This window comes from Astyanax mexicanus, chromosome 20, assembly GCF_023375975.1.
Source record: "Astyanax mexicanus isolate ESR-SI-001 chromosome 20, AstMex3_surface, whole genome shotgun sequence".
Taxonomy (NCBI): Eukaryota; Metazoa; Chordata; class Actinopteri; order Characiformes; family Acestrorhamphidae; genus Astyanax; species Astyanax mexicanus.
This window is the reverse complement of record NC_064427.1, coordinates 15,157,833-15,185,010: the sequence shown is the minus strand read 5'-3', so window position 1 is coordinate 15,185,010 and position 27,178 is coordinate 15,157,833. Positions and strand designations below refer to the sequence as shown.

The window sequence follows — 27,178 nt, the reverse complement described above, 5'->3', positions numbered from 1 at the left end:
CAGGATATTCCTGCAGCTTTTGATGCTTTCTGTTTCAACCCCCCTAAATCCCCCCAATCATTACTACACACAGGGACACTTCACACCGCATCTGAATTGAGCAGAAGAGGGTCACAAAATCACCATTTAATAAGCTTACCAGGGACAAGAGGGACAGGAGGGACGGGGGGAGGTTATATATTGTTGGTAAAGAAATGCAGGTCTTTGTGTTTTTGGGCTACAAAGCTGAGAGAAGATGAGATGTTTCTGCAGGAGGAGGACGTGGGGAGAGGGGGACAGGGGGAAGGAGGGGGGTATAGAGAGACAGTTAACAACAGAGGAATGGATGGGGAAGTGTATCTGTCCCTTTCAGTTTAACTAAAAGCAACTGCTCTGGTCCTGCTGTGTGGCCAACACCTCATCTCTCTCTTTCTCTCCACCCCTCCTCCTCCTTCCTTTTCCCTCTCTCTCTCCACCCCTCATCTCTCTCTCTCTTGCCACCCCTCCTCCCTCCTTCTCTCTCTCTCTCTCTCTCTCTGTCTCTCTCTCTCTCTCCCTCTTTTCTTCCCAGGTCCGCTTCCCTCCATCTGTGTTTGTCTCGGATTTCCCCCGGAAAGAGCTCCGCGGTTACGGTGTAAAAAATCCAGCCTGAGAGGCGGCCTGAGAAAACAGAGTACAGGCTTTTCTCTGTGAATTAACACACTACCGCACACTATCCAACACATTACCGCACACTAACACACTACCCCACACTAACACACTACCGCACCCCAACACACTACCGCACACCAACACACTACCGCACACCAACACACTACCACGTAACACATTACCGCGCACCAACACACTACCGCACACCCACACATTACCGCACACCAACACATTACCGCACACCAACACACTACCGCACACCAACACACTACCGCACACCAACACATTACCGCACACCTACACATTACCGCACACCAACACACTACCGCACACCCACACATTACCGCACACCAACACACTACCGCACCCCAACACACTACCGCACCCCAACACACTACCGCACACCAACACACTACCGCACACCAACACACAACCACGTAACACATTACCGCGCACCAACACACTACCGCACACCCACACATTACCGCACACCAACACATTACCGCACACCAACACATTACCGCACACCAACACATTACCGCACACCTACACACTACCGCACACCAACACACTACCGCACACCAACACACTACCGCACACCAACACACTACCACACAGTAACACATTACCGCACACCAACACACTACCGCACACCAACACACTACCGCACACCAACACACTACCGCACAGTAACACATTACTGCACACCAACACACTACCAAACACTACTGCACTGATTTTACTGCACGCTAACACATTACCGCACACTACAACTGAACTGATCTTACTGCACAATAAAAGATTACCGCACATTATTACTGCACACCACCACATTACCACACACTAACACATCTACAGCACATTATTACTGATCTTATTGCACATCACTGTACACACATACTATATACTACTGGAAATAATCACTGCATTACTGATTACTGAACATTACTAATTACTGCGCATTACTGTATAATACTGCAAAATACTGCACATTACTCTATATACATACTAAACACTACTGGAAATGGCTTCATATTACTTTGTATTATTGTATATTACTATATATTACTGGGAACTACTGCACATTACTGATTATTAATGTATGTTACCATAAATATTACTGGTTTTTACTTCACATTACATTACTTGAAACTGCTGCATATTACTATACATTGATGCTTATTGCATAATGCTGTACATCTCTGAATATATTACAGTATATTACTATATAATACTCTAAATCCCTGTCTTTTGCTGTATATTACTGCACATTACTGCATATTACTGTATATTACTAATTATTACTTTACTCTAATACATATAACTGGCACTTACTGCATATTACTGTTCCAAAATATTATAGCATATTATTAGAGATGTATTGTATAAAGTATTGTATGATGACACTTTAAAGTACTACAGTGCCCTCCATAATTATTGGCACCCCTGGTTAAGATGTGTTCTTTAGCTTCTCATAAATTGAGTTTTGTTCAAAATAATATAGGACCACGATGGGAAAAAAGAGTAAAATACAACCTTTAACTCAAGTGAATTTATTCAGTAGGAAAAAAATCCCACATTAAGAAATAATTATTTAACATCAAATCATGTGTGCCACAATTATTAGCACCCCTGATGTTAATACTTTGTACAACCCCCTTTTGCCAATAAAACAGCACCTAATCTTCTCCTGTAATGTTTCACAAGATGGGAGAATACAGAAAGAGGGATCTTTGACCATTCCTCTTTGCACATTCTCTCTAAATCATCCAACGACCTGGGTCCTCTCCTCTGCACTCTCCTCTTCAGCTCACCCCACAGGTTTTCAATGGGGTTGAGGTCTGGGGACTGAGATGGCCATGGGAGGAGCTTGATTCTGTGTGCGGTGAACCATTTCTGTGTAGATTTGGCCACATGTTTAGGGTCATTATCTTGCTGAAAGACCCAGTGACGACCCATCTTCAGCTTTCGGGCAGAAGCCACCAGATTTTGTTTTAAAATGTCCTGGTATTTTAGAGCATTCATGATGCCATGCACCCTAACAAGGTTCCCAGGGCCTTTAGAAGAGAAACAGGCCCACAGCATCACTGATCCCCGCCGTATTTCACAGTGGGCATGAGGTGCTTTTCTGCATACTCAGCTCTTGTGTTACGCCAGACCCACTTAGAGCATTTGTTGCCAAAAAGCTCTATCTTTGTTTCATCTGACCAAAGCACACGGTCCCAGTTGAAGTCCCAGTACCGCTTAGCAAACTCCAAACGTTTGCGTTTATGATTGTGAGTGAGAAATGGTTTCTTCCGTGCATGCCTCCCAAACAGCTTGTTGGCATGTAGATAGCGCCTGATGGTTGTTTTGGAGACTTTGTGACCCCAAGACGCTACCATTTGTTGCAATTCTGTAACAGTGAGCTTTGGAGAACTTTTTATTTCTCTTATCATCCTCCTCACTGTGCGTGGTGGCAAAATAAACTTGCGTCCTCGTCCAGGCTTGTTTACCACTGTTCCAGTTGTTTTAAACTTCTTAATAATTCCTCTGACAGTAGATATGGACAGGTGTAGGCGAGTAGCGATTTTCTTGTAGCCATTGCCTGACTTGTGAAGGTCAACACACATCTGCCTCACTTGAATGGTATGTTCCTTTGTCTTTCCCATGTTGAAGATAAATGGCCTCTGTGTCACGTCATATTTATACCCCAGGGAAACAGGAAGTTGTGAATTACTAATTAAATGTTCCTACATACTCTGATCAACTTCGTAAACTACTGTAGAAGTGACAGAAATACTTTTATTAAATTTATTTCCTAAGAATTGTTAGGGGTGCCAATAATTGTGGAACAGGTGATTTTATGAAGAATAATTATTTCTTAGTCAGGGATTTTATTTCCCCCTTAAAATTTACTTGAGTTAAAGGTTGGACTTTACTTTTTTTTCCCATCGTGGTCCTATATTATTTTGAACAAAACTCAATTTATGAGAAGCTAAAGAACACATCTTAACCAGGGGTGCCAATAATTATGGAGGGCACTGTATATATTACAGGGTTTTACTGTGTTATAACAGATCCTTTTACTGTATATTATTGCATATTACTGATGAAACAACAACTTACTTACAACATATTGCTTACTATTGTATACTGAGTGAGTAAGGAATGGTCTCAATTCTTTACTCACTCAATAAATTATTGCACAATAATGACTCAACACATTATAGAAAACAAATATTATTACAGAATCTATTTGCACATCACACACAATCAATATTCCACATTACTGATTCATCAAATTATTGCCTAATATTCCACATTACTAGAGGTTACTGCGACACACTGACCTGTTTAAGGCATGCGGACACTTTACCTTGCTTTGAATTGTTTAAATATTAATTCTGCTCCTTGATTAAGCAATTAAGATCAAAATAGACCAATCAGCAGAAATTAATGACAAATTAAAGCTTCATACCTCAGCAGCTTTCTGTGTAAGCGTTTTTGTAACTGTAAATCAGTAAACAGTGTGAAAAGCTGGATATCTGACCCCTGAACAGCTCTGAGGAGGGTAAATACCGGGTTGTGCAACAGTGCATTGTCCTATATGACTAAACCGTCACACTAACAGTGAAGCATGTCACTACAGAAAGCTTTACACAAACACACTAATCTTACGAGTCAGACTGAGACATCCAAACATGCGTGAGAAGACATGCGATAACAGCGCTGCCAGTTCCTACACACCAGAACACACAGATCAGAGCTAAACACACTGCACTTCAGGAGATTTCTCACAACACACACTGATCACACTCATCAGAACACACACTGATAACACTCACCTTTCAGACCAGAACACACACAACTTTTAACCCGTTTAAAGGGAAATTTCACCCAGGAATCAAGTGCACAATAAAGTATTAAGTAGGGTGTAAGAAATATTAATATATTAAAGATATTAAGTATTGGGATAAGTAATAGATTCTCAAAAACCCAGTCATTTTAATCACAGACTTTAAATAATAGATTACAGATGACTGAAATCATACAGTTAATAATTTTAGATAGCAGTGTTGTACTCTGTCTTCAGGTCCCTCACACCCTATCTAGTAGGGCTGTGAGATGAATACTATTTTCAGAATTTTTGTAATGAGTCTTTATTATAAATACATTTAAAGAGCTGCAAATATCTTATGAATAACAGCAAATTTAAACTGGTATCAGACAGATGCATACAAGCGAGGAAGAGAGAGGTAGAGCATGGCAGAGAAAAGTAGAGTGAGGCAGAGTATGGTGGAGTATGGTAGAGTATGGTAGAGTATGGTAGTAAGGCAGAGTGAAGTAGAGAAAGGAACAGTGAATGCTTATGTAACGGGTGAAAATGTGTGTGGTGGAGGAGCTAGCAGAGAAAATACACTTCATCCTGGCTTCCCTCGAGGCCCGCACACAGGACACACTCCATGCGGGGTAGAAGACAGGTTTAATAGTACATAAGCTCCAACGCATCTCCCCATTACTGTCCAGATAGCTTAGGGTAGGTACATCATACCGGAGGATATACTACATATAGCTCACAGTCTTACAAGAGAAGCACAACTCTGGCGCACATATGCGCAGTAGTACAATACACATAAAAAAACACTGTTACACTCACACAAAACTACTCTTTAGCCTTAAAAAAATTAGTGCAGCCAAACCAAGTGCTAAAAGGGTTTAGTAACTTAATCCAGTTTACTAATAATAAATTCATATATTGTGTTTTACATCAATATCAGGATATCCAACAATGTAACCAGACATCAGATTTTGTCTTTTTACAGGGTTCTTGCACCATTTTAAAAGTCAAATTTAATGTTTTTTAAGACCTCAATAAATATAATTAAAACCCAAAAATGTAGCCATAATTTCTTTAGTCCTCCCCCCACTAATGTTAGCTAGCTCTCCTCTAACCTTAGTTCTGTCCCTGGTAATGTTAGCTAGCTCGTTTAGGCTAGCTAAAGTTAGTTTGTTGGCTGGTTTTCTGCTAACATTAATTAACTTGCTGCTAACGTTAGTTAGCTTGCTGCTAACCTCGATTTAGCTAGCTAACGTTGGTCTGTTGGCTAGTTTGCTGCTAACATTAGTATGTTAGCTAACTTGCCGCTTATGTTAGCTAGCTTTCTGCTAACCTTAGTTCTATCCCTGGTAATGTTAGCTAGCTTGCTTTGGCTAGCTAAATTTAGTATGTTGGCTAGCTTGCTGCTAAAGTAAGTATGTTAGCTAGCTAGATTTTGCTAGTTAAATTTAGTATGTTGGCTAGCTTGCTGCTAAAGTTAGTATGTTAGCTAGCTCGCTAATAATTTAGTATGTTAGCAAGCTTGCTGCTAAATTTAGTATTTTAGCGAGCTTGCCTTTAAAGTTAATATGTTAGCTATCTCTTGCTAAAGTTAGTATGTTAGCTAGCTCGCCAATAAGTTAATATATTAGCTAGCTCGCAGTTAAAGTTAATATATTAGCTAGCTTGCTGTTAAAGTTAATATATTAGCTAGCTTGCTGTTAAAGTTAATATATTAGCTAGCTCGCAGTTAAAGTTAATATATTAGCTAGCTCACAGTTAAAGTTAATATATTAGCTAGCTTGCTGTTAAATTTAATATGTTAGCTAGCTTGCTGCTAAAGATAATATCATAGCTAGCTTGCTGCTAAAGTTAGTATGTTAGCTATCTCACTGATAAGTCAGTATGTTAGCTCTCTCATGCTAAAATTAGTATGTTAGCTATTTCTTGCTAAAGTTAGCTAGCTGCTAATGTAAAATCTACATTAATCTTAGATCTCTTCCGGATTAGAGGCTTACGATGGGACACATGTTTTTTCACCTGCATTAAACACACCATCTGAGAATTTAATACCTACAGCAAATTAACAGTAAATTTAAGACAATTTTACACCTTAATAATCAAATTTTTAATTTAAGGACCTGCAGGAACCCTGTTTCATATATTTTCTTTTACCGCTACTAATATCTGAAAAAACATGGAAAAAAAATAAGGCATAGAGTAGAGTTTCTGAGGCAGCTTTCCTCTAGAAAAACACTTCACAGTCTTTTCCCATTAGCTAACCTCCCATACATTCCTTTATAACACCTCACACACACACACACACACACACACACACACACACACGCACGCACGCACGCACGCACGCACGCACGCACAGCTCACACACACACCACACACACACACAGCTCACACACACACAGCTCACACACACACACAGCCGAGCAATACACACTTAACATTCTCTTCTATTGTTCTCACTGCTGCTCCATTCCTTAACACACACACACACACGCAGTGGGGAAAGCCGGACGGAAGGAGACAGTGGAATGTGGGCTATGTGGTAGTTAATGGGAAGAGGGAGATTTACTGGAGGGACGAGTGAGCACTTAAAGAACTTCATATCATCCTCTAAACCTATTGTCACCCATCCCATAATAACACAGCCCCCTAAACACAGCTCTGACCAAGTGGACACTACATGACATCCAGAATCTGTAGAGACCCCTGCTTCAGCACAATATACTAAATGAAAATACTGTGATACTGTCTATCTTCTTGTAAAATAACAGTAAGTTACATCCATTATTTTATATTACATTATATTAGATCTGATCAAATGTACAGCACAACAGAAAGCTGCGTTTTTTGGTTTATTGGTGAGATACAGTACCAGTACCAAAAAGTCAAAACTTTAAACACTCCTTCACACTCATTAAATGTTTTTTTTTTTTTTTTTACATAGTATATGAATAGTGAAGTGATCTATCAGACTATGAAGGAACATATAAGGAATCATGTAGTAACCTAAACGTGTTTAACAAACCAAAATACTCTGTGAAGAAGTATTTAGGTGCTCTTATCTGGGGGGCTGTTAACTTGTGGTTTCTGAGGCTGGTCCTGATAAGTGCCAGTTTCATCATTATAAAGTTTTTGATGTTTTTTTTGGTGACTGCACTTTAGGATACTTACAAAAGTTCTTAAAATTCTTCTTTTCTTTATTTAGTTGAGTAGGTGTTGCTTCTCATAATCTGGACTAGAACATTACTTAAAAAGAGCTATTCACTGTATACCAACTCTACCTCTTCACTACTTTACTTTAACTGATGCTCTCAAACACATTAAGAGACAAGAAATTCAAGTAATTAACTCTTGATGAGTTAAGCACAGCTGTTAACTGAATTACAGGTGACTCTGCCTCATAAAGGTGACTAAGAAAATCCAGCAGAGATGTTCAAAACCGATCATCTAAGCAAGAAGAGCTTCATATGTTTTTCCTTCTAGATTAGACGAATTTAGTATTTATCGACAATGCAGAAAAATATTAAATAATGGCAAACCACTGAATTTAAGGTGTCTAAACTTTTCACTGGGTCTGTAAGCAATAAAAAACAGCAGTATGAACAATAAGCAGGTAACTTGGCAGAAATCAAGCATTACTTAAGTACTTTATCATAATGGTTTGTTTCAAACTATAATCTTACCCTCTGATTGTGCAGACAGACTCATTCTTCTCCAGTAGGTGGCGCTCTATTAACACACTATTTCAGCGCCTTTAAAAAAAAGAAAAAACTTAGAGTTATTGAAGGTCTATAGGAATTAAAAACACAGCAGAGCAGAACCGGTACTGAGCAGCACCGTTCTTCACACAGATAAACACTTTTGACATTTGTGCCTTAGTAGTGAAACTTCTTCAACCCTCATATATTCATCTGTAGCTTTTAAGTGGTAGCTATGGTAAATATTCTAGTAAAATGTAAATATTCTATGTTCCTGGGGAGACAATTGTAGTGTAGAGAAGTAGTGTAGTGTTGTATGGCTAGGGCTGTTTCTTTTTTTTCTTCTCTTGCCTTTCCTTTTCTGGGTTCCTCATGGAAAACTCATGATGCTGAAGGTACATATTTTGCCTGCTGCAGGAGTGACGAACCTGGCTGGCTGCTGTCTGTAACTAGTGGGTGCGCCCCCTTGTGGGGGATTCTGAGAACAGTGTCATTATATTTTTCTGCATTGACCATCATAGAATTTAAAGGGGCGCTTTAATGGGGCTGGCTATGGCTACAGTTTTTTTTTTACTGTAATATGATATCTCAGGGTAATTTTGATGCTTTATAAATTAGAATCTCCTGATTGAAAACATTTAACATACAGCTTTAAAATGGCTGTGTTATATGTAAACTATACCACAGTTTTTAGCTCTCAGCTCAAACAGCAAATCTACTGGTGCTTCACGTCAGCAGTTTTTTAATGGGTAAACCAATGAGCAATCTGGGTAGGAGAGGAAATGTGCTGAATTAATGCCTGTTAGACACAGTTTCCTCACACTCTAATGGTGTAACATGAGCATGAAAAAGCCACGTGAAAAGCCACGTTTCCTCCGTGACTAAAGTCTAGGAAGGTAGTGAGCGTGAAGTGCTGAAGTATTGATGTTCCAGCTGTGTTTGATAAATGACCCGCAAAACTGCAAAACTCAAAGCGCCTCGTTTTCCCGTTCCGCAATTCTGAAAAATGCTCAGTTTTGGCATCTGTTCCCAATATGTTCCGATCCCGCTCGGCTACAGAGCGCTCACCAGCGGTTCGGGCCTTTCTGGTTTTCACAGGCTCCTCCGAGATGTTTCTGAGAAACGCAGAGTTCTCCCTGGCAAAGGAGAAATTTTTCACTCTGGGTTTTTCTCCCCAGAACCTGTCTGAAGTTTCAGCCACAAATTTTTCAGTCTTTATCGCTGATATTTGAGAGGAGGACGGGGGACGGTGGCTCTGTGGTCCTGCTGAGTTACTGAGGAGATCTGGATGGAGAACACTGCGGCCAAGCAAACGCCAGAGGTGTAAAAACTCCAAAACCATGCACTAAACCCACATGTACATATTTCTTTTTCTCACACTGCCTCTCTCCCTCTCTTCGTCTCTCTTGCTCTCCTGTGGGAACGGGGGAACGGGGGCAGGCTGCCAGCTGGCTGGGTGAAATGCTCTGAGGCTGAGGATGTTTTTGTAGGTCTGGATCTGGACTGTTTCTCTCTCTTTCTCTCGTTGGTTCTCAGGGAAGAGTTCTGGCTCTGAACCTTAAACCACTCAGTGCTGCTTCTCCACTCTAAGCTTTATTAGGTCACAGCACCACCGCCTGGATCCCAGCTGCTAATGCATCTGAACAGAGCAGACCTGTATAAATATGGTTACACCTAAGAGTTTGTATAGGCTGTTTTTGGCAAGAACCTGGCAATACAATAAAAAACAGGGGTTACAACATTGTGATACAACTGTAAGCAAGATATTACATTGCAATATTTTTGAAAAAATATTATATTATAAAAACAAGGTGTTATAAATTACTATAATAAACAATAACTGTAATTAATCACACTTTTTCTTCTTCATCAAAGTTAAAATGCTTGTATGCCCTTGTATTTTTAGCGTGGTATGGCTAGCAAAAAGAGCTTTTTATTGTATTATAATATCTCAGGGTAGTTTTGAAAACTTTTGATGCTTTATAAATTAGAATCTGCTGAGTATGAATTCAACAGACAGCTTTAGGATCAAACAAGGCAGTGAACACTACCACAGCACAGCTCTCAGCTCAAACAGCAAAACCACTTCACTTCAACAGTGTTTAATAGGTAAGCAGATGATCAATCTAGATAGGAGAGGAAATGTCAAATCAATGCCTGTTAGCTAGTTAGTTATGACATTTAATCCATATTACATAATTAATTTTTTTAAACTAAATACAGATGCTAATACATCAATAGGCTCTGTAAAAAAAAAGTAAATTATGGGAGGAAGTGTGGTCCAAACCTGGTAAACACAATAAAATTTCCCATATTAGTCACATGCATTATTAACGCGTTAACTATTTTGAATAAACTCTGAGTAAAAGGAAAGTCTACTTTCTGTCCACAGAGGTCAGTGGGATCTAAAGACAAATTTGTATATCATTGGTTGGTTCTGCCGGAAAATCTAACGGCACTTCATGCTTCCCTCTGCTGACAACTTTTATGGAGATGTGGATTTCATTTTCCAGCAAAAAGTACCAATAGGTCTTATACAATATTCAAATTTTCTGAGACGCTATTTTGGGGTTTTCATTGGCTGTAAGCCATAATCATCAACAATAAAATAAATAAACACTTCAAATAGATCACTCTGTGTGTAATATATCTAGGCTAGGTAAAATCTGGACTGAATAGAGTGTAAATTAAATACATGATACAGCACTGTTATCAGTTTTATGTAGCGAATGCTTCAGTAAAGCAGTTACAAGTAAAACACGTTCAGGGGCTGAACATGAGCCTGTCATAAATAAATAAATTAGTAAATAAATAAAGCCACTGATTTAAACACTAAAACATTAAAAACATTCTGGCTAAGTTAACAAGTTAGGTACGCTAATATGCTAAGCTAAAAGTAATTAGCAGGCTAGCTAATGTAGCAGAGCTGTACATTAACTCCGCTGTTTTATTGAACAGCAGTTAAAAGACACTGGTATTAACCAGTATTAGAGTTAAGAGCTTTAGAACGGTTTATTTATCCGGATTACACTGTAGAGCTGAACTTACTGGGATGTAAAACGCAGTGAATTAGCCTCCAAACAGGAACCATAGGCGCGGAGTCATTGTACCTACCGGACGTTTGGTGAAGTGACACATGCTGGTGTTGTTTAGAGCATAGAGGCTGCCCACTCAAATCTGCTAAATCATTGATAACCGCTAGAGGGAGCCGGCGAGAAAGTGCTAAATGAATGGGGGTGAATGGAGCTAACCGGCTAAAACTCAGATTATAAACAATGACTACATTATTTCCAAGACATTTCTTTAATTTTGGAAAGTAAAATAAATGTAAAATAATTAATTCTTTTAAAAAAGCAAATATAACTTACGTATATAGTTTTGTTTTCTTCAGTAAACGGATTTTATGTAGTAAAGGCGCTAGCATTCCTGCTACATTGAGCTGATTGGTCAATGAGCTGATCTTGGAGTACTTAGAGTTTAAAAGGTTTATAAGTGGAGTTTAAAAGCTTTAAAAAATATTAGACACTGAAACATGTGACATTGTTCTTTGTTCATAAAATAACTAAAATAGTCAGTATAAATATTATCAAACATATAACTAAAAATAAATGATTTTGCTCAGTATGCCATAGGAACTTATTCATTTTGGACTTAATTGGTAGCGCCCTCTAGGGGCTCGACCAAGCCGTACAGACAGAGCTATTTAAGGAGAGCCTACCTACTATCAAGGGACGAAAAATGACATAAGTATGAATAAATAAATGCACATGCTGAAATAAATAAAGAAAGAAAATCAAGAAAGGCATCAAACAATAAATAAATAAAATAAATGCCTATATTTATTTATTTATACTTTCATATAAATACCAATACATTATTTTTTTTTCTCTCCATCACTAACCAATCACTTTAACATTTTGGGTTAAAATGCAGAACGTAAAAATATATAAGCTGTAAAATATAGAATATAAAGATATTTACTATTCCATGTTTACTATTTACTATTGAAGTTCACTTTTATTTTTTAAGATGGACCATTTAAAAGTGACACAGCGATACACACACCCCCAAACACACACAACTTTCTATTCCCCTAAAGACAGATTCATGCTGTGTGTGTGTGTGTGTGTGTGTGTGTGTGTGTGTGTGTGTGTGTGTGTGTGTGTGTGTGTGTGTGTGTGTGTGTGCGTGCGTGCGCGCGCGTGCGTGCAGCATGTGTGTGTGAGAGTGTGTGTGTTTACGGAGGGGAGAGACTGAACTGAGCAGCTGCTGATCATGACTGCGTTTACCTCCTTCTCGACCCGAGTTAGCTAAAGCTCCCTCCGGCTCCAGGACAGCGACTCAGGCCAGACCTCTCAGCCGGCGAACAGGCGCTGCTCGCCGTACTCGGATGAGAGGATTTCCCGCGGGGATGGAGTGGGTGCCCTCTCCCGCGGAGGCGCAGAGCCGCGCTAACGACAGTACCCGCAATCACCCTCACCCTCCGCTCACACACGAGGTAACAACGGAGTTTACCTGTTATTTAGCGATGTAGGAACTTTGGTTTGGCCTCATTTTTAAACAAAAAGACCCTAAAAACGCTTTACTTTACTTCACGTTATTCTCCAGACGCTGCTTAGTTTTAGAAGGCTAGGCTAGGCTAGCAGCGGCATAAGTAAACATTAAGTTGGCTAGCTAAGTTAGCTAATAGACTAAGCTAAGCTAGTTAGCTAACTAAGCTAACAAACTTACTGTTTACAGTATTCTGGCTAAAGGAGCTAGCGAGCTTGCCAAGCTAATAAGATTAGCGTGTTTATTAAACACTGAAAGGGAGGGGTTAAAATCTAAACTTTTATTCCAGAGTTAAATCTGATCTCTAAGTTATCTAATAGAAACTCACTAGATTCAGGACGCTAACTAGCTTAGCTTAGCTAGACAGCTAGTTTTTGTTTAGCTCCAGTAGACTGATGTCCAGCAGCAGCGGGGTCACTCCGGCCTGTTTCACCCTGACAATATAACACAGTTACTATAGCACAGCTAATGTAGCACAGCTAATGTAGCCCAGCTAATGTAGCCCAGCTAATGCAGCCCAGCTAATGCAGCCCAGCTAACAAAACACAACAGACTTAGCACAGCTAATATAGCACATCTAATATAAAACAGCTGTCAGGAATAAACAGATGGAAGACTAGAAAGATATATGGCTATTTGGATGGATGTTATATAGATTTATTGGTGGATGGAGAGAGGGAGATAGATTGATGGATGCATAAATAAACGAATAAATGGCTGGATATATATATGGTTTGGTGAATGGCTGAATGGATAGATGGATGAATAAGTAGATAGGTTGCTGGATTGATAGATAGATGGTAGATTGATGGATAGACACAAATAGATGGAGATGGATGAATAAGTAGTAGGATGGATTGGTGGATAGCTGAATGGATATGTAGATAGATGTATACATAGATGGAAAATAGATGGGTGGATAGATAAATAGTTTAAGATGGATGGATAGATGGTTGGCTCATTGGATGGATGGATGGATGGATGGATGGATGGATGGAAAATAGATAGATGGATAAATAGATTGAGATTGATGGATAGTGGATGGATAATAGATAGTTTCATGGATAGATGACTAGGTTGATGGATTGATTGATGCATGACTGGCTTGATGGATAGATAATAGAGAGATGGATGGTGGATAGATAAAACGTTGGAGATGGATAGATAGGTAGGTAGATGGGTGGATGGATTGGTGGATAGATGAATGGATATGATAGATGAATAAATCGATGGCGATGGATGGCTGGCTCAGTGGATAAATAATAGGTAGATGGATGCATGGATGGATGATAGATAGATGGATTAATGGATGGATAATTTGGATACATAGATAGATGGATGGACAGATAAAACAATCCATCTACAGATAGATTGCTGATTGATAATAGATAGGACAATACTAATGAAGCTTTCCACTAACATTAGCTTACTAACTAAAACAACAGCAATCAAACCTGACACTCCACTGACAGATTAGTAATAACCTTTTACTAATGTTATCTATCTAGCCTCCTCCTTTTATTTTATCCTTGTAAGGGACTCTCTCTCTCTAACATGAAGTCACTGACTATAGTTAAATGCTGACTCATCATTTGTCTATGAATAAGGTTTAGAGAGTGAGGTTTGAGGTGTGGTGGGAGGCAGCTGTGGATATTATTAGATCCGTTATCCAGCTGGTGGTTAGGGATGGATGGTAGTGCTGGACACTGGCGTTTCTGTTGATGAGTGCAGTAAATGTCCCAATATTTATGTGAAATGTGTTGAATTAAGATCCTTCATACGTTTAAGCTCTTTAAAGGTTCACAATACCATCACAGATCTTTCCATGTGTTTATGAGTAAAAAAGGTATATTACTCTAATGGGAATAGTATTTATTGTGTTTTTACACTGGGGGCTATTAAGTCATCCACACAGTACATACTTTTTAATTTTTGTTTTAATCCTCTTATAATTGCAGAACATGCTCTTTTACATTTAGTTACTTTATCTTTTATGTGAACCTTCTTTGTTATGTAAAGCTCCTTACAGACTTACTGTAGGGTTTTCAGTCATGTTTACTCACTCCCTCATTTACAGCAAGCTGTATATTCTCCACAAGGGGGCACTAATCCTCAATAATTTTCTGATCTGTCATAACTTTGCATTACATGCACGTTGCTCAAATCTGTTTTTTTGCTCAGATCAGATTTGTCTATCTTGACGGTTCATATTTACTGTAAATGTAAGTGATCTGTATCTGTGTGTAATGTGAACAAATCTGTTCCTGAAACTCCTCACATGCTGCACATTGATACCTGTATAAAGTCTCCCTCTTCACCAACAACAAAAATAGGGGTGTGACAAGACACTAATATCACAAGATGAGACAGGATACTGGGTTCACGAGAACGAGACGAGATTTAAAAATAAAAATCATATAACACAAACTTAACAGACTAGTTTCTCTCACACATTGATTCTATAAGAAATAGAAATAAGAATAAAAATAAAAATAAAACTTTTCTAGGTCTTATATAGTGCAAACAATAAGCTTTTTAACTGTTACACTGCTAACAAAAAACCCTCATATTAGAGAGACTCATAGCTTTATAAAGGGAAATGGATGAGTTAGCAGCTCATATGTGGAGCATCTTTTGCTGGAGTGGAGAGTAAACAGCTGCTCTGAAGTTCATGCTCAGGTCCAGGAGGTGAAAAAAGGACAAGCAGTTTGCTTTTGCTGTTTTTTTTTTTGTTCACATTTATGTCGCATGTGCGTGGATGGGATGCATATCTGATTTAGGACGACATATGAAAGTAAATCAAATCTGATATAAAACAATCGGATTTGGCACATTCACACAGCCATGAAAAAAATTAGATCTGAGCCACATTGAGCAAAAAAATCAGATTTGAGCCTGATAATGTGAACGTAGTAGTAGTTATTTTAGCTATATTGGCTGACCTCCGTTTTTCCGTTTCCCACAGTGCAGTGCGGAGAGCATGGCGTCTCTGTGTGAGAGTCAGCAGCAGCGTGTGAAGGCCTCCATTGTGTCCAGCTGGCAGCTGGTGGAGGCGCAGGATCAGCTTTGTGGTTTGGAGCTGCACGGTTGCGAGTCGGCAGAACAGGCCCACGCCCGAGCTCTGGCCCCGTCTGCTCAGCTCTCCCAAACTGAGGAGGAGTGGAGGAGGAAGGAGAGCATGCTCGGAGGCCTGGAGTCCCGCTGGAGTCCTGTACTTGGATTAGAGACTGAACACAGGGGGTTTGATAAGGTATAAACCTCAGATTAGGGTGTAAAACGATGCACAGCAATCTGTCAGACATGAAGCAGCATCATGTTCATAATCATGTGAGCATGTTCAGCATAACAGTATTAAGTATTTAAAGGAGAACTCTGGTGTAAAATGGACTTTTGTCGTAGTAAAACATGTTAATAAATTTTTATCTTTGATGAATAGCACACCTCCATTCTCCCACAGCGTTCAGAGATCCAGATATTTTAACAGTTTGTCCAACAAACACCCTTCAGACTGGGTGACACGGGGCATAATTTACCCCGATAAATCACTTTTTACACCATTATCCAGCTCAAAGTAGCTCCACACCTCCTTGCTAGAATCTGGAAACCCCTGATATTTAAAACAAGGCATTAATAACATAAAAAGTGCAGAAGAAGGTTATTAAAAACCACTGTTTACATCCCATAATGCAGGTAAATCTCTGGGTGCCGCCATTTTTGTACTGATAATGTTTTAGTGTATTGTGCTGTATTTGTATTATTAGTAGTTGGTTACTAATGATCCTGTTTTGCTCTTGTTCTGTTTAGAGTATCATTAGTGATTCCCAGTCGAAGGGGATTGAAGCAGATAATGACAAGAGTTTAACGTTTGTTCAGCGGCATGAGCAACACTTAAAACATTTTGGTGAGTGACCTCCATTCGTATATCCATTCATATACAGCTCTGTAAAAAATGAAGAGATCGCTTCAGTTTCTCTGATATGTTTGAATAAAATGAACATTGTTGTTTTATTCTATAAACTACAAACATTTCTCCCAAATTCCAAATAAAAATATTTTCATTTAGAGCATTTATTTACAGAAAATGAGAAATGACTGAAATAACAAAACAACAAGACAGAGCTTTCAGACCTCAAATAATGCAAAGAAAACAAGTTCATATTCATAAAGTTTGAAAGGTTCAGAAATCAATATTTGGTGGAATAACCCTGTTTTTTAATCTTTTTTTTTTTTTCATGCATCTTGGCATCATGTTCTCCTCCACCAGTCTTACACACTGCTTTTGGATAACTTTATGCTGCTTTACTCCTGGTGCAAAAATTCAAGCAGTTTTCAATTTGGTAAAATCAAAGAAACTTATCGTTTTTAAGTGCTCTCTTATTTTTTCAGAGCTGTATATACGCCTCACATCAGTGATCACTTAACATTTGGTGAAATCAGATGGTACAAAAACGACACTACAATTTAGGGATATGATGTTTTATAGTGAAAGGAAGAGCTTTCTCACTCGCTCACTGCAGTGAAAAGAACTGAAGGGAATAAAGGGACTAAACAGCTGTGTAGCTTTTAAAGCTCTTATCAGTGAGAAAAACAAGCAAAAACAGCTTCAGCTGTGATCTGATGTATCAGTCTCTTTACTGTGTGTTGGTAGGGATGCTGCGGAGATGGGACGACAGTCAGCGTTTTCTCGCTGAGTTCCCCCACCTCATCTGTGAGGAAACGGCCAATTACCTGATCTTATGGTGCTTCCGCCTTCACGCTGAAAAGGTAAAATACTGAAATCTGCACGATTACATTCTCTCACTGCCATTAGAAATACAGCAGCATCACTGGAAGTGATCACAAATTCACTGTTTCTTCAGTAAGCAGGCTTTTCTGATCTGAAAGGTGGATTTAAAGTTAAGGCAGTAAGTGTGTTTACACGCACCTCATAATCTGATTACTGCAGAACGACAGGAGTTTTTCACTAATCTGATCAATACATTTAAATGAACTTGAGTAATGAGATAATCGGGGGAAAACTCCTCAGAGTTTACAGGAGTAGGTCATTATTCAAGATTTTTGCTTTTCAACCAGCCAGTATACTTACATAATTACTGTATTTTTCACAACGTAAGATGCACTTCAAATCCTTTAATTTTCCCAAAGAATTTGGGAGTTTTGTTTACTTAACTTAACCTAGCTTTACAGGTTGTACCATCCAGCGGTAAGACCTGCTTAATTAGAAGGAAAACATAGCAACACTTTCTGTTCCTTACTAGTGTCACATAATGCCCCTTATAATCCGGTGCGTCTTGTAGTGAAAAATATGGTAAAACATTTATATAAAACTCAAAGTTCACGCTGTGCATATGTAAACAAACATCAGCTAGAAGATAAATGTTATTCAAATAATTTCAATGTTGTTCTGAAAAATGACTGTTTTGATGCTATCTTGTGAGTGCTGTGTTAAAAACTGCTCACTTATTTTGTCTGTTTTCACTCATGCACAGACTGAGACATCTGAGTATAAATGCACTGAGAAATACCAAACACCACTGAGGAAAAATCCAGCTCTTTTTATTAGATTCATTAATCAAATTTAATACCACTACTCTGAGAAGCTAAGAAATCACAGTCTGCTGTTCACATGCCTACTGAAATAATCCAATAACTGCAGTAATCTGATTATTTGGAATTGGAAAAAATGAAGTACATAAAAAAAAATACACCTGATCCAGCTCAGGAAGGGCTTGATGATTACCTGGTGAGCTGGATAAGGTGTGTAGCAGCAACGGATTGATGAAAGCTGTAGATGTGGATTGCTGTTGCCCTGTTAGTTAGGCGGTGAACTCGTCTAACTGCGCTCTTTCTCTCTCTCTTTGTCTCTCTCTCTCTCTCTCTCTCTCTCTCTCTCTCTCTCTCTGTCTGTCTCTCTCTCTCTGTCTCTCTCTCTGTAGAAGGAGGCTCTGATGGAGCAGGTAGCTCATCAGGCGGTGGTGATGCAGTTTATATTGGAGATGGCACGCAGTGCGCAGCAGGACCCACGCGGCTGCTTCCGTCAGTTCTTCCAGAAAGCCAAAGTAAGAACCGAACACTGCGCTGCTGCTGCTGCCGCCGCTGCCGCTGCTGCTGAACACTGTGCTGCTCTCAGAACTGCTAAGTGTGGCCACGTCAATACACAGTGTCTGACAGGCAGCGTGAGCCTCCATCGGTATACTGTCTTATAAAGGTTTTAGAGCTTCACTTGTGTTTTATATTCATTACAATAAATATATAATTTATATCAAATTTTTATGTTTGATTTTGCTATTTATTAAAACCTTTACTACTTACAACTATACCTTTAGAGCCTCTTTCTGGGTTTGGGAGTGTTTATAATACAAATTAATTGGTCAAGTGTCTAGTACAAGTGCTTTGTGCCTTGTTTCCACTTTCTCTGTGTGACTTTATTTATTTTTTTCATTACTATGGAAAAAGAAATAAAGTCACACAGAGAAAGTGGAAACAAGGCACAACGTGCACACAAAAAAGCAATACCATTTAATAATACACTTAATTTTTCTCAGACATTCTTTTCCCAACTCAAATCTAAACCCACTTTATCACAGCCAATTAAAACGCTGTATCTGTAACAAAAGGCACAGTGGGACAGACAAGTAATTGCCTTTTATTTAAAATTGTATTAAAATTTTCTGTTACATCATGTAAGATTAGCACTATTACAGCAGCTATAGCTGTCGCCGAGCTCCCGTCCCACAGCTTTACCCAACAACAATTTAACAGGTTTTTTCAAAAACAACAACTACAACAAGTCATGGGGGCACAAGTGATCAGGAATCTGGTAATCTCTCTGTATTGGTTCAGATTCTGTAAAAATAATCAGGAAACTGTTTATAATCTACTCCTATAGTGAATCCAAGCCTTAAAGTTTTACCCACCACTATTCACCAGAATAGTGTTCTGTACAGTAGTTCACTGTTATAAGCTCAGATAACCACCAGGTGGAGCCCTGATAATTAAGTGATCGTGTACTTATGATTGTATAGTGTAGTATACAACAGGTTGATAACTTAAAATATAATTATATATTTTATATAATAATTATAATGTTTGTTTTAATGTAGAGATTAATCAAAATATTCCCAAAAGTTCCAATAGATCTTTTCTTTTTTTTTTTTTACAATTATTAAGAAAAATTGCAATTTATGTTGTTATACATAATTTCTTTATTTACATTTTTATTTATTTCTATCAGTTTGAACCTTTTTTAAATATATGAATAAATATAAAGATATTTATTTATTTAGTTTAGTGAAAATATAAACGCTGACGTGGCTAAATGTTAGTGAAATGCATTAGTATGAACAGCATGAATGCCACAGTTTAACAGTCCCTTTTCCACTTCTTTCAGGAGGGACAGGAGGGATATCTGGACGTCTTCCACACTGAACTGGAGGCCTTTAAACAGAGAGTGCGAGAGTACGCCATGAAATCTAAAGGAGAGAACCCCAAAGCTCCTGAGCAGCAGTGCACCCCAAACCGCCGCTGTTTAGACCCCAAAGAGGTTCTGGACTCTCTTCCTCCTGTGAGTTTCATTATATTATTATATAACCCATCATTCAGTTTAGAGATGCCTTCAGGGGGACTTTAGGGGGCAGTTCTAAAACAGAGTATATATGAGTATAGGAGATATACTTTGATTTATTGAGGTAATTGTTGTGCTGGAATTTACAGCTCTGTAAAAAATGAAGAGAGCACTTCAGTTTCAGAATCAGTTTCTCTGTAAAGTGAACATTGTTGTTTTATTCTATAAACTTTAGACAAAATTGGTCAGGTTATTTTTTTAAGTTTAGGTTTTTAAGCTATAAGAATTGTATTAGCTGTTACTTCTTAAGTATTGGAAACACACAGTTCAGAACAGCTGGGTAATAATTATCTTTTTTGATCCTACAGGAACTGAAGGCGTGCATCCAGTCGCAGGACATGCACATTCTGCAGAACGTTCTCAGCACCATGAACGCACAGGTACTCCACACAAAACCATATTTAGTTGGTAAGAGGAAGAGTTTGTAATTTGGTAACATGCAATTTAAAGAGGGTTTTTTTAATTTATTTTGGGAAACAATGGAATTGAAACAGATCAAAGCAAAATAAATCAGATTTATTAATATTGTGAGAATCCATTTACCCAAACACATTTAACAAAAAGCAACTTAGCAATATAGGCTAAACTTTCCTATTTAACAGCAAGTCGATTCTCATGTAAAAAATGCTGAAATATTTTCGCTGAATTCAGGTTCATTTCCACTGATTAAAGACTTTTAACACCACCTGATACACACTGATATCGTATTTTACGCACTATAAGGAGCTCTTAAAATACTCTGCTGAAGTACAGTGTTATACAGGAGTTTCAGTTTAGTTCTCCAGCAGTATTAGCATTACCCACTAGACGCTAGCCCTTTCGCCAATTAGGGGTGAGAATTATCGGCCTGTAGTCTGCTGCTAAACCCGACAAGCACTGCTGGAGCTTACCTGCTAAGGTGATTATATCTGACTGTGTTCTGTGTGTTTACCGTGTTAAAATAAGCAATGTGGGACAATCTGCAAGCTAATATCGCCCTGGTTTACTGGAACACTCAGGGTTCCTCACTGTAGTGTTGTTGTTAGCTGCTAATGCTCCAGTCTTAGTGCTGGAGAAATTTGGGAATCTAAGCTTACTAAAAGTAAACAGAAGTGCTTTACTCACCCAAATAAACAGTTTTCAGGAGAGAAATCTGTGTAGATTAACATCCAGCACTCATTTAACTCGTCTGACATGTATTTTTTAAGAATTACAGTTTTGTTTACTTAGCTTAGCTTTACAGATCTCCTAACACCTAAAATATATAAAAAGTATATTCGTCGCTGTCCAATGAAAAACACTTATCTCCATTTTTGTCGATTTTTAGTTTACTACAAAATTTTAACAGACAAAAAAATGGACAAAAATGGAGATAAGTGTTTTTCATTGGACAGCGACGAATATACTTTTTATATATTTTAGGTGAAAAATGGGTCTGATCTATGAGTTCCAAACTGGTAATTTTCTAAACTCTTGAGTTTTGTGATCTGCAGAAAGCACATTAACATGACTGAGCTGATATGTTGTCTTTGTTTTAAATAGTAGTTAAATTATATTTTTATTTATGTACAATATTTAAGCATATTAATGATTTTTCAATTAATGATTTAATTATTTGCAAAAATGTTAAAATTACCATAATATTGTTTATTACAATGATTTCTGGGAGAATGTAGCCGTTGTAAAACGTTATTGTAGGTGTTATACAGAAAAGTAGGACAGTAAATAGTTAAAGATTAATGGTTCCGGCTCACTGCCTTCAGCAGGAAGGAGAGAGTTCACATAAACACATCAGCTCTCGTCTCTGTCCTGCTGGGGTTTTCAGGGACGTTGAGGACGAGAGACCTGGACAGGAAGAATTATGTAACGGTTGTAATCTGCTTAAACAGATTGTTAATCTCCACAAGGCCTGATCTCTACTGCAGCATCCTGAACCCCACACAGCTAGTGAAGAGCATATCACTGACACAGTTTTGTAAACAATAGGAATTGAGTTTTATCAAATTAATGTTTATAAACCTGAATTATTTTTCCTTGATATAAAAGTTTAACATCCAAATGATATATTAAATTTTACATATCTGACCTTATATTGCACAATTTGTAAATTCATTTTGACATTTTAATTGTTATTTTTCAGTTTTAGAAAAAGATATATATATTTTTTTAGAAAATAATTTTTCAGTAAATTTGTATTCAAATCTCAGACACACCACATCAAGGTATTTAGGAGAATCGAACTAGCAACTGTTTGAAACTGAATTTAATATACTTAAATATATATTAAAATTGTTAGAAAAAAGTAAAGATCTAGTTTGTCATTAAACAGTTTTTACTTCAAACCAGAGACTGTAAAAAAGATGGACGCCGTGTCGCCGTTCCCATTCATTCAGTAAAAATGAAGCCAAAATCTTCCTCTATGTTGGCAATCCTGAAACCCGAGTCTGCGCAGTAGAGACCAGAGGAGGGAGAAAGACTGTGGAGAGACAGCCTACTCATTTAAATAACCCCGCCCCTGAGGGCTTCCTTCACAGAGCTCACAAAGTCTATGGTCCCACCCATACATTCATTGGTCCCACCCCGGCTAGGTGTACCCCAGCCCTTTTACAATAACCACACCTTTTTGAATAGAGCTGAATAACGTTATAAAAAACAAATTCTGTGTGAATATAAAAATGTGACAATATAAGCAGAGGTTACACTAGCAGTTACATTTAATTAAAGGAGGTAGAATAAAAAAAAAGTGATTAAAAGTTGTCTGTTTCGCCATTGAAACCTATTGGGATGGGTGGGGTTACACAGCGTTCAGCAGCCGAACAGCAGGGGGCGCCCGACCTTCACTTCTAAAAGAGACGATGCTATGTCCAGCTATACACAGTCTATGCATCAAACATTTATAATCTTTGTATCTTTATAACCACGAGCAGTTAGCCGCTAGTGCTAATGCTCCAGCCTTAGAGCTGGAGAAATTCTGAAATCTAAGCTTACTGTAAATAAATGGAAGCACCTTACTCACCCAAATAAACAGTTTTCAGGAGAGAAATCTGTGTAGATTAACATCCAGCACTCGCTTAACTTTAAAAGAAAATGTTTTTGTTTTAAGAATTACATGTTGTCTTTACTTAGCTTAGCTTTACTTAACTTAGTGAGTGAGATTCAGTGAGACCTGCTGAATTAGAAGTTTGTTATAGTGTCTTTTAAAATGCACCTTGTGTATGAAATTAAGACCAGAAAATAGACATTTATTGACATTTATGTAAGTGTACTTTATAATCCGGTGCGCCTAATAGTGCGAAAAATAATCACATTAAATGATTGAGATTATTCTGATTTTTTTAAATCGATTAATGGCACTGATATAAACATGTTGGTAAGGTTACTGACAAACTCTGATGTTCTTCAATACTCTTCAGGTTTATGAAGGACATGTAGGATCCTCTAATTCTCTCTCTCTCTCTCTCTCTCTCTCTCTCTGTATCTATCTCTCCCTGTATCTATCTATATCTCTCTCTCTCTCTGTGTCTCTCTCTCTCTCTCTCTTCTTTTCCTCTTCCTCTTCCTCCTCTAGGTGGCAGAGTATCATATAAAGCGGTGTTTGGAGGCGGGGCTGTGGGCGTATCCAGGCCGGGGTGTGAAGGAGGAGGACTCGGGAACAGAGGAGTTCAGAATGATGGAGACCTCATAGCCCCTCTATTCCCTCCATCCTCCCATCCCACCATAAACTGCTTTATATTCCTAAAAAAAACGAATGCTGATCTTTACCGCAAGAGATATTAGACCTACACGCTCTACAGACCAACCAATCCAGCGCATTTCATCCTCCAAACCGTGCTTCAACATTAGCTTAATCTGGGAAAGGAGCGGAAATATAGGAATATAGTTTAAATCTTCCTTTTTTGAACATTTTAGATGCTAATAATTACTATGAGAAAACTGTGCTGGAGAAGAAGGTAAAGGAGGATATCTGAAAAGGCTGTGCTCAGAGGAACCCTGAGGAATTATTTTTGCATATTTTCTGGTTGTATTTTTGTTTTTGTATTCACGCTTGAATGTGTGCTGCACTTTATATTTGATTGAGAAGGTAAGTGTGTGTAAATAGAGAGAAGCAACTCTGTGGAACAAGAAGGGCGGGGTCTCAGTTTAAATTAATTATGTAGAGGAAGAAAGTGTTAAAAATACAATAGATGCAAGTGAGTAAATAATTTACTAAATTATTAAATTAATATTAAAATGTCAAATTAGTATGACCACCTTCACTAAGCATATAAGACCAAATTTATATTTCTATAATTCCAGACTGGTATTATTACCACAGAGCATATATTATTTTTATTAATGGGGTGTTTAAAAACTCCAGCAGCATTGCTGTATAATAATAATAATATACTTATAATAATAATAATAATAATAATAATAGCTGCTATGTGGTGGTTTTCTATCCTCTGGGTTCATAGTATTAAAGAACAGGCTGAAAATAAGGAGGAGAATAAAGTATATTATGATGGATTGTGGGTGCATAACAAGCAGGTGTTCATAATCAAACATGTCATTTTTGATTGGTGTATGCATACAGCTCTGGAAAAAAATAAGAGTTTCTTTGATTTGATTTTACTAAATTGAAAACCTTTGGAATATAATCAAGAGGAAGATGGATGATCACAAGCCATCAAACCAAACTGAACTGCTTGAATTTTTGCACCAGGAGTAAAGAAGCATAAAGTTATCCAAAAGCAGTGTGTAAGACTGGTGGAGGAGAACATGATGCCATAATGCATGAAAAAAATGTGATTAAAAACCTCCAGGGTTATTCCACCAAATATTGATTTCTGAACTCCAAAAACATTATGAATATGAACTTTTTTCTTTGCATTATTTGAGGTCTGAAAGATTTGGGTCTTTTTTGTTATTTCAGACATTTCTCATTTTCTGTAAATAAATGCTCAAAATGACAATATTTTTATTTGGAATTTGGGAGAAATGTTGTCTGTAGTTTATAGAATAAAAAAACAATGCTCATTTAACTCAAACATAAACCTATAAATAGCAAAATCAGAGAAACTGAACTGAATTTTTCCAGAGCTGTGTATTTATGCATATATTTATTTTATTCTGAGCACTTTCTTCCTTTGTATAATTAACATTAATTCTCCTTAGTTTCATTTATACTCCTTCTCTAGGCTTTATTCAGAGAGGCACCTAAATGGAACATAAATCTGATATTCCCTTAAATTCTAATGAATAATTATATTAACAGGATAAGGTAATTTCAGCATGTCTGTTCACACTGTAACTCAGTATGTGTTGCAGGAAACTCCATCAGTTTGCTCGTAACTGAAGCTCTGTAGAGGCGCAGGAAGTGCTGAGTCACTGGACAGCGTGATCAGAGCTGATTACAGCTCGTGCTGATCCTGCTCACTCCTGCACGGCTCAACACTCACTCTCTAGTGCACACTTCGCAGTGCACACTCTCACTCTGCCCTGAACCTCCACCATGATTATAGACCTATGCAAAAAGTGACGCAGCGTCCAGAACTCCTAATCCACAGCATTTAATCACCAGCCCAGTTCCTGTTATTGATGCTGCTTCAGCCTGAAACCATAAAGAACGTCTGGAGAAGATCCAGAACTTCACCACATGCTGAGAATGTTTCATTTCTTCAAAGCAGGAAATAGAAAAACGTGCAAGGAACGGCCGACAGCCGAGAGTTTCCTCCTGCTGTGATTGTCCTTCAAGTGACTAAGACTGAGCGATTCTACGGTTTGGTTGTATGTACGGTATGGTTCTGACAGACAATAAAGAATTTATTTGTATTTAAGAGAAGTGTTTTAATGTTTAATCCACAAGATGTTTAAATATGGTGTAGATTTGTGGTTTAGTGAAACTTGATAACGAGTAGGCCCTAAAATAATATCACGATATTTCATGGTAATTTCGCGATTGCGATACTATTGGCGATATGACAAAACACTGAATTAAAAAAAATATTTTAACAAGAATACACTACTGCAACAAAATGAAAATGAAATGTTAATATTGCATACGATATGATGGATGATATGGCACACCCCTAACTGAGATATTAAAAAATACAAGAATTTCATCAGATTTACAGTAACAAAAGTCAATGATCCAGCATTATAAGTCATGATACTACTAATAATAATAATAAAAATGAACTCCAAATATCTCCGTATATCCAGGATTAAAGTCAAATAAATTATACTGGACAAATATAATCTGTCTCTAGTAGATATATGATGGACAGTGGAGGTTTTAACAGCTCTGTATGTGTTAACCACTTGTAAGAGCTCATTGTGGCCAAACTAATGCAGTTATTTATCTGGAAAGTGATGATTCGAACAGCTGAGAGGGTGTGAGCAGTGTTAAAGTGATGGTTTTAGACTCACACTAGTGGAGTCACTTAGCTGGAAAGTGATTAATGAAAAGATCCGCCTTCGCTAAAATCTACTTGTTCTTTGAGGCATATATGCATGCTGCATGCTGGCGTTGATAAAGTTTCTCGGTCACAGGGCGGCTCGAGTCTGATGTGAAGTGAAGCACTCACTGCTGTATCTATAACTATAACTATAAGGCTGTATCTCTGAAAACATTTTATCCTTTGAGTTTTAAAGCTGTAAAATTGACTGAGAGGGGGGATGGCAGCAGGTAGATATTCTATCCGCTGCAGTGCTGTTAGCCAATCAGAGGCGACATGTTTGCATGTTTTTTTTTTCACAAAAAAAACAGCTCACATAAAATAAATGAAAAAAATAGAATGAGATCTTTAACAGTTAAAACAGTAAGCCTGATTAATGTTAACCCAAACTGATCCAAACCAGTACAGACTTTCAGAGAGAAAGTGAGAGTCATAGTAA

General features: G+C 38.0%; 2 protein-coding genes across 4 annotated transcripts in view; one reads left to right on the top strand and one right to left on the bottom strand.

Moving 5' to 3' along the window:
- Positions 1 to 11,406, bottom strand: part of exd3 (exonuclease 3'-5' domain containing 3) — an 89,170-nt gene extending 77,764 nt beyond the window's left edge. The window contains exons 1-2 of one of the 3 annotated variants that reach the window (XM_049468355.1): positions 11,197 to 11,406; positions 8,134 to 8,202 (exon numbers count right to left, since the gene is read on the bottom strand). In XM_049468355.1, coding sequence (XP_049324312.1) covers positions 8,134 to 8,158 — 25 coding nt within the window. In that variant the 5' untranslated portion in view covers positions 8,159 to 8,202; positions 11,197 to 11,406. Of the gene's footprint in view, positions 1 to 8,133; positions 8,203 to 9,216; positions 10,440 to 11,196 lie in introns of those variants that run through there. The other 2 variants (XM_022680931.2, XM_022680932.2) reach the window with 2 other exon arrangements.
- Positions 11,407 to 12,345: 939 nt separating this feature from the next.
- On the top strand, positions 12,346 to 26,113 carry cdc37l1 (cell division cycle 37-like 1). Its single transcript, XM_007240011.4, has 8 exons — positions 12,346 to 12,646; positions 15,665 to 15,949; positions 16,504 to 16,600; positions 17,348 to 17,463; positions 18,636 to 18,758; positions 20,090 to 20,263; positions 20,632 to 20,703; positions 23,871 to 26,113. Exons 1-8 carry the CDS (start codon positions 12,539 to 12,541, stop codon positions 23,985 to 23,987), a joined length of 1,092 nt encoding a protein of 363 aa, XP_007240073.3. The 5' UTR covers positions 12,346 to 12,538; the 3' UTR covers positions 23,988 to 26,113.
- The last annotated feature ends 1,065 nt before the right edge of the window (positions 26,114 to 27,178 follow it).

Bases quoted from the DNA above. Each gene is read 5' to 3' on its own strand.
- cdc37l1 (XM_007240011.4), top strand. From the start codon at position 12,539: ATGAGAGGATTTCCCGCGGGGATGGAGTGGGTGCCCTCTCCCGCGGAG. The intron at 18,759-20,089 runs GTAAGAACCGAA...CACTTCTTTCAG, and splicing joins AGTTCTTCCAGAAAGCCAAA to GAGGGACAGGAGGGATATCT. The intron at 20,704-23,870 runs GTACTCCACACA...TTCCTCCTCTAG, and splicing joins TCAGCACCATGAACGCACAG to GTGGCAGAGTATCATATAAA.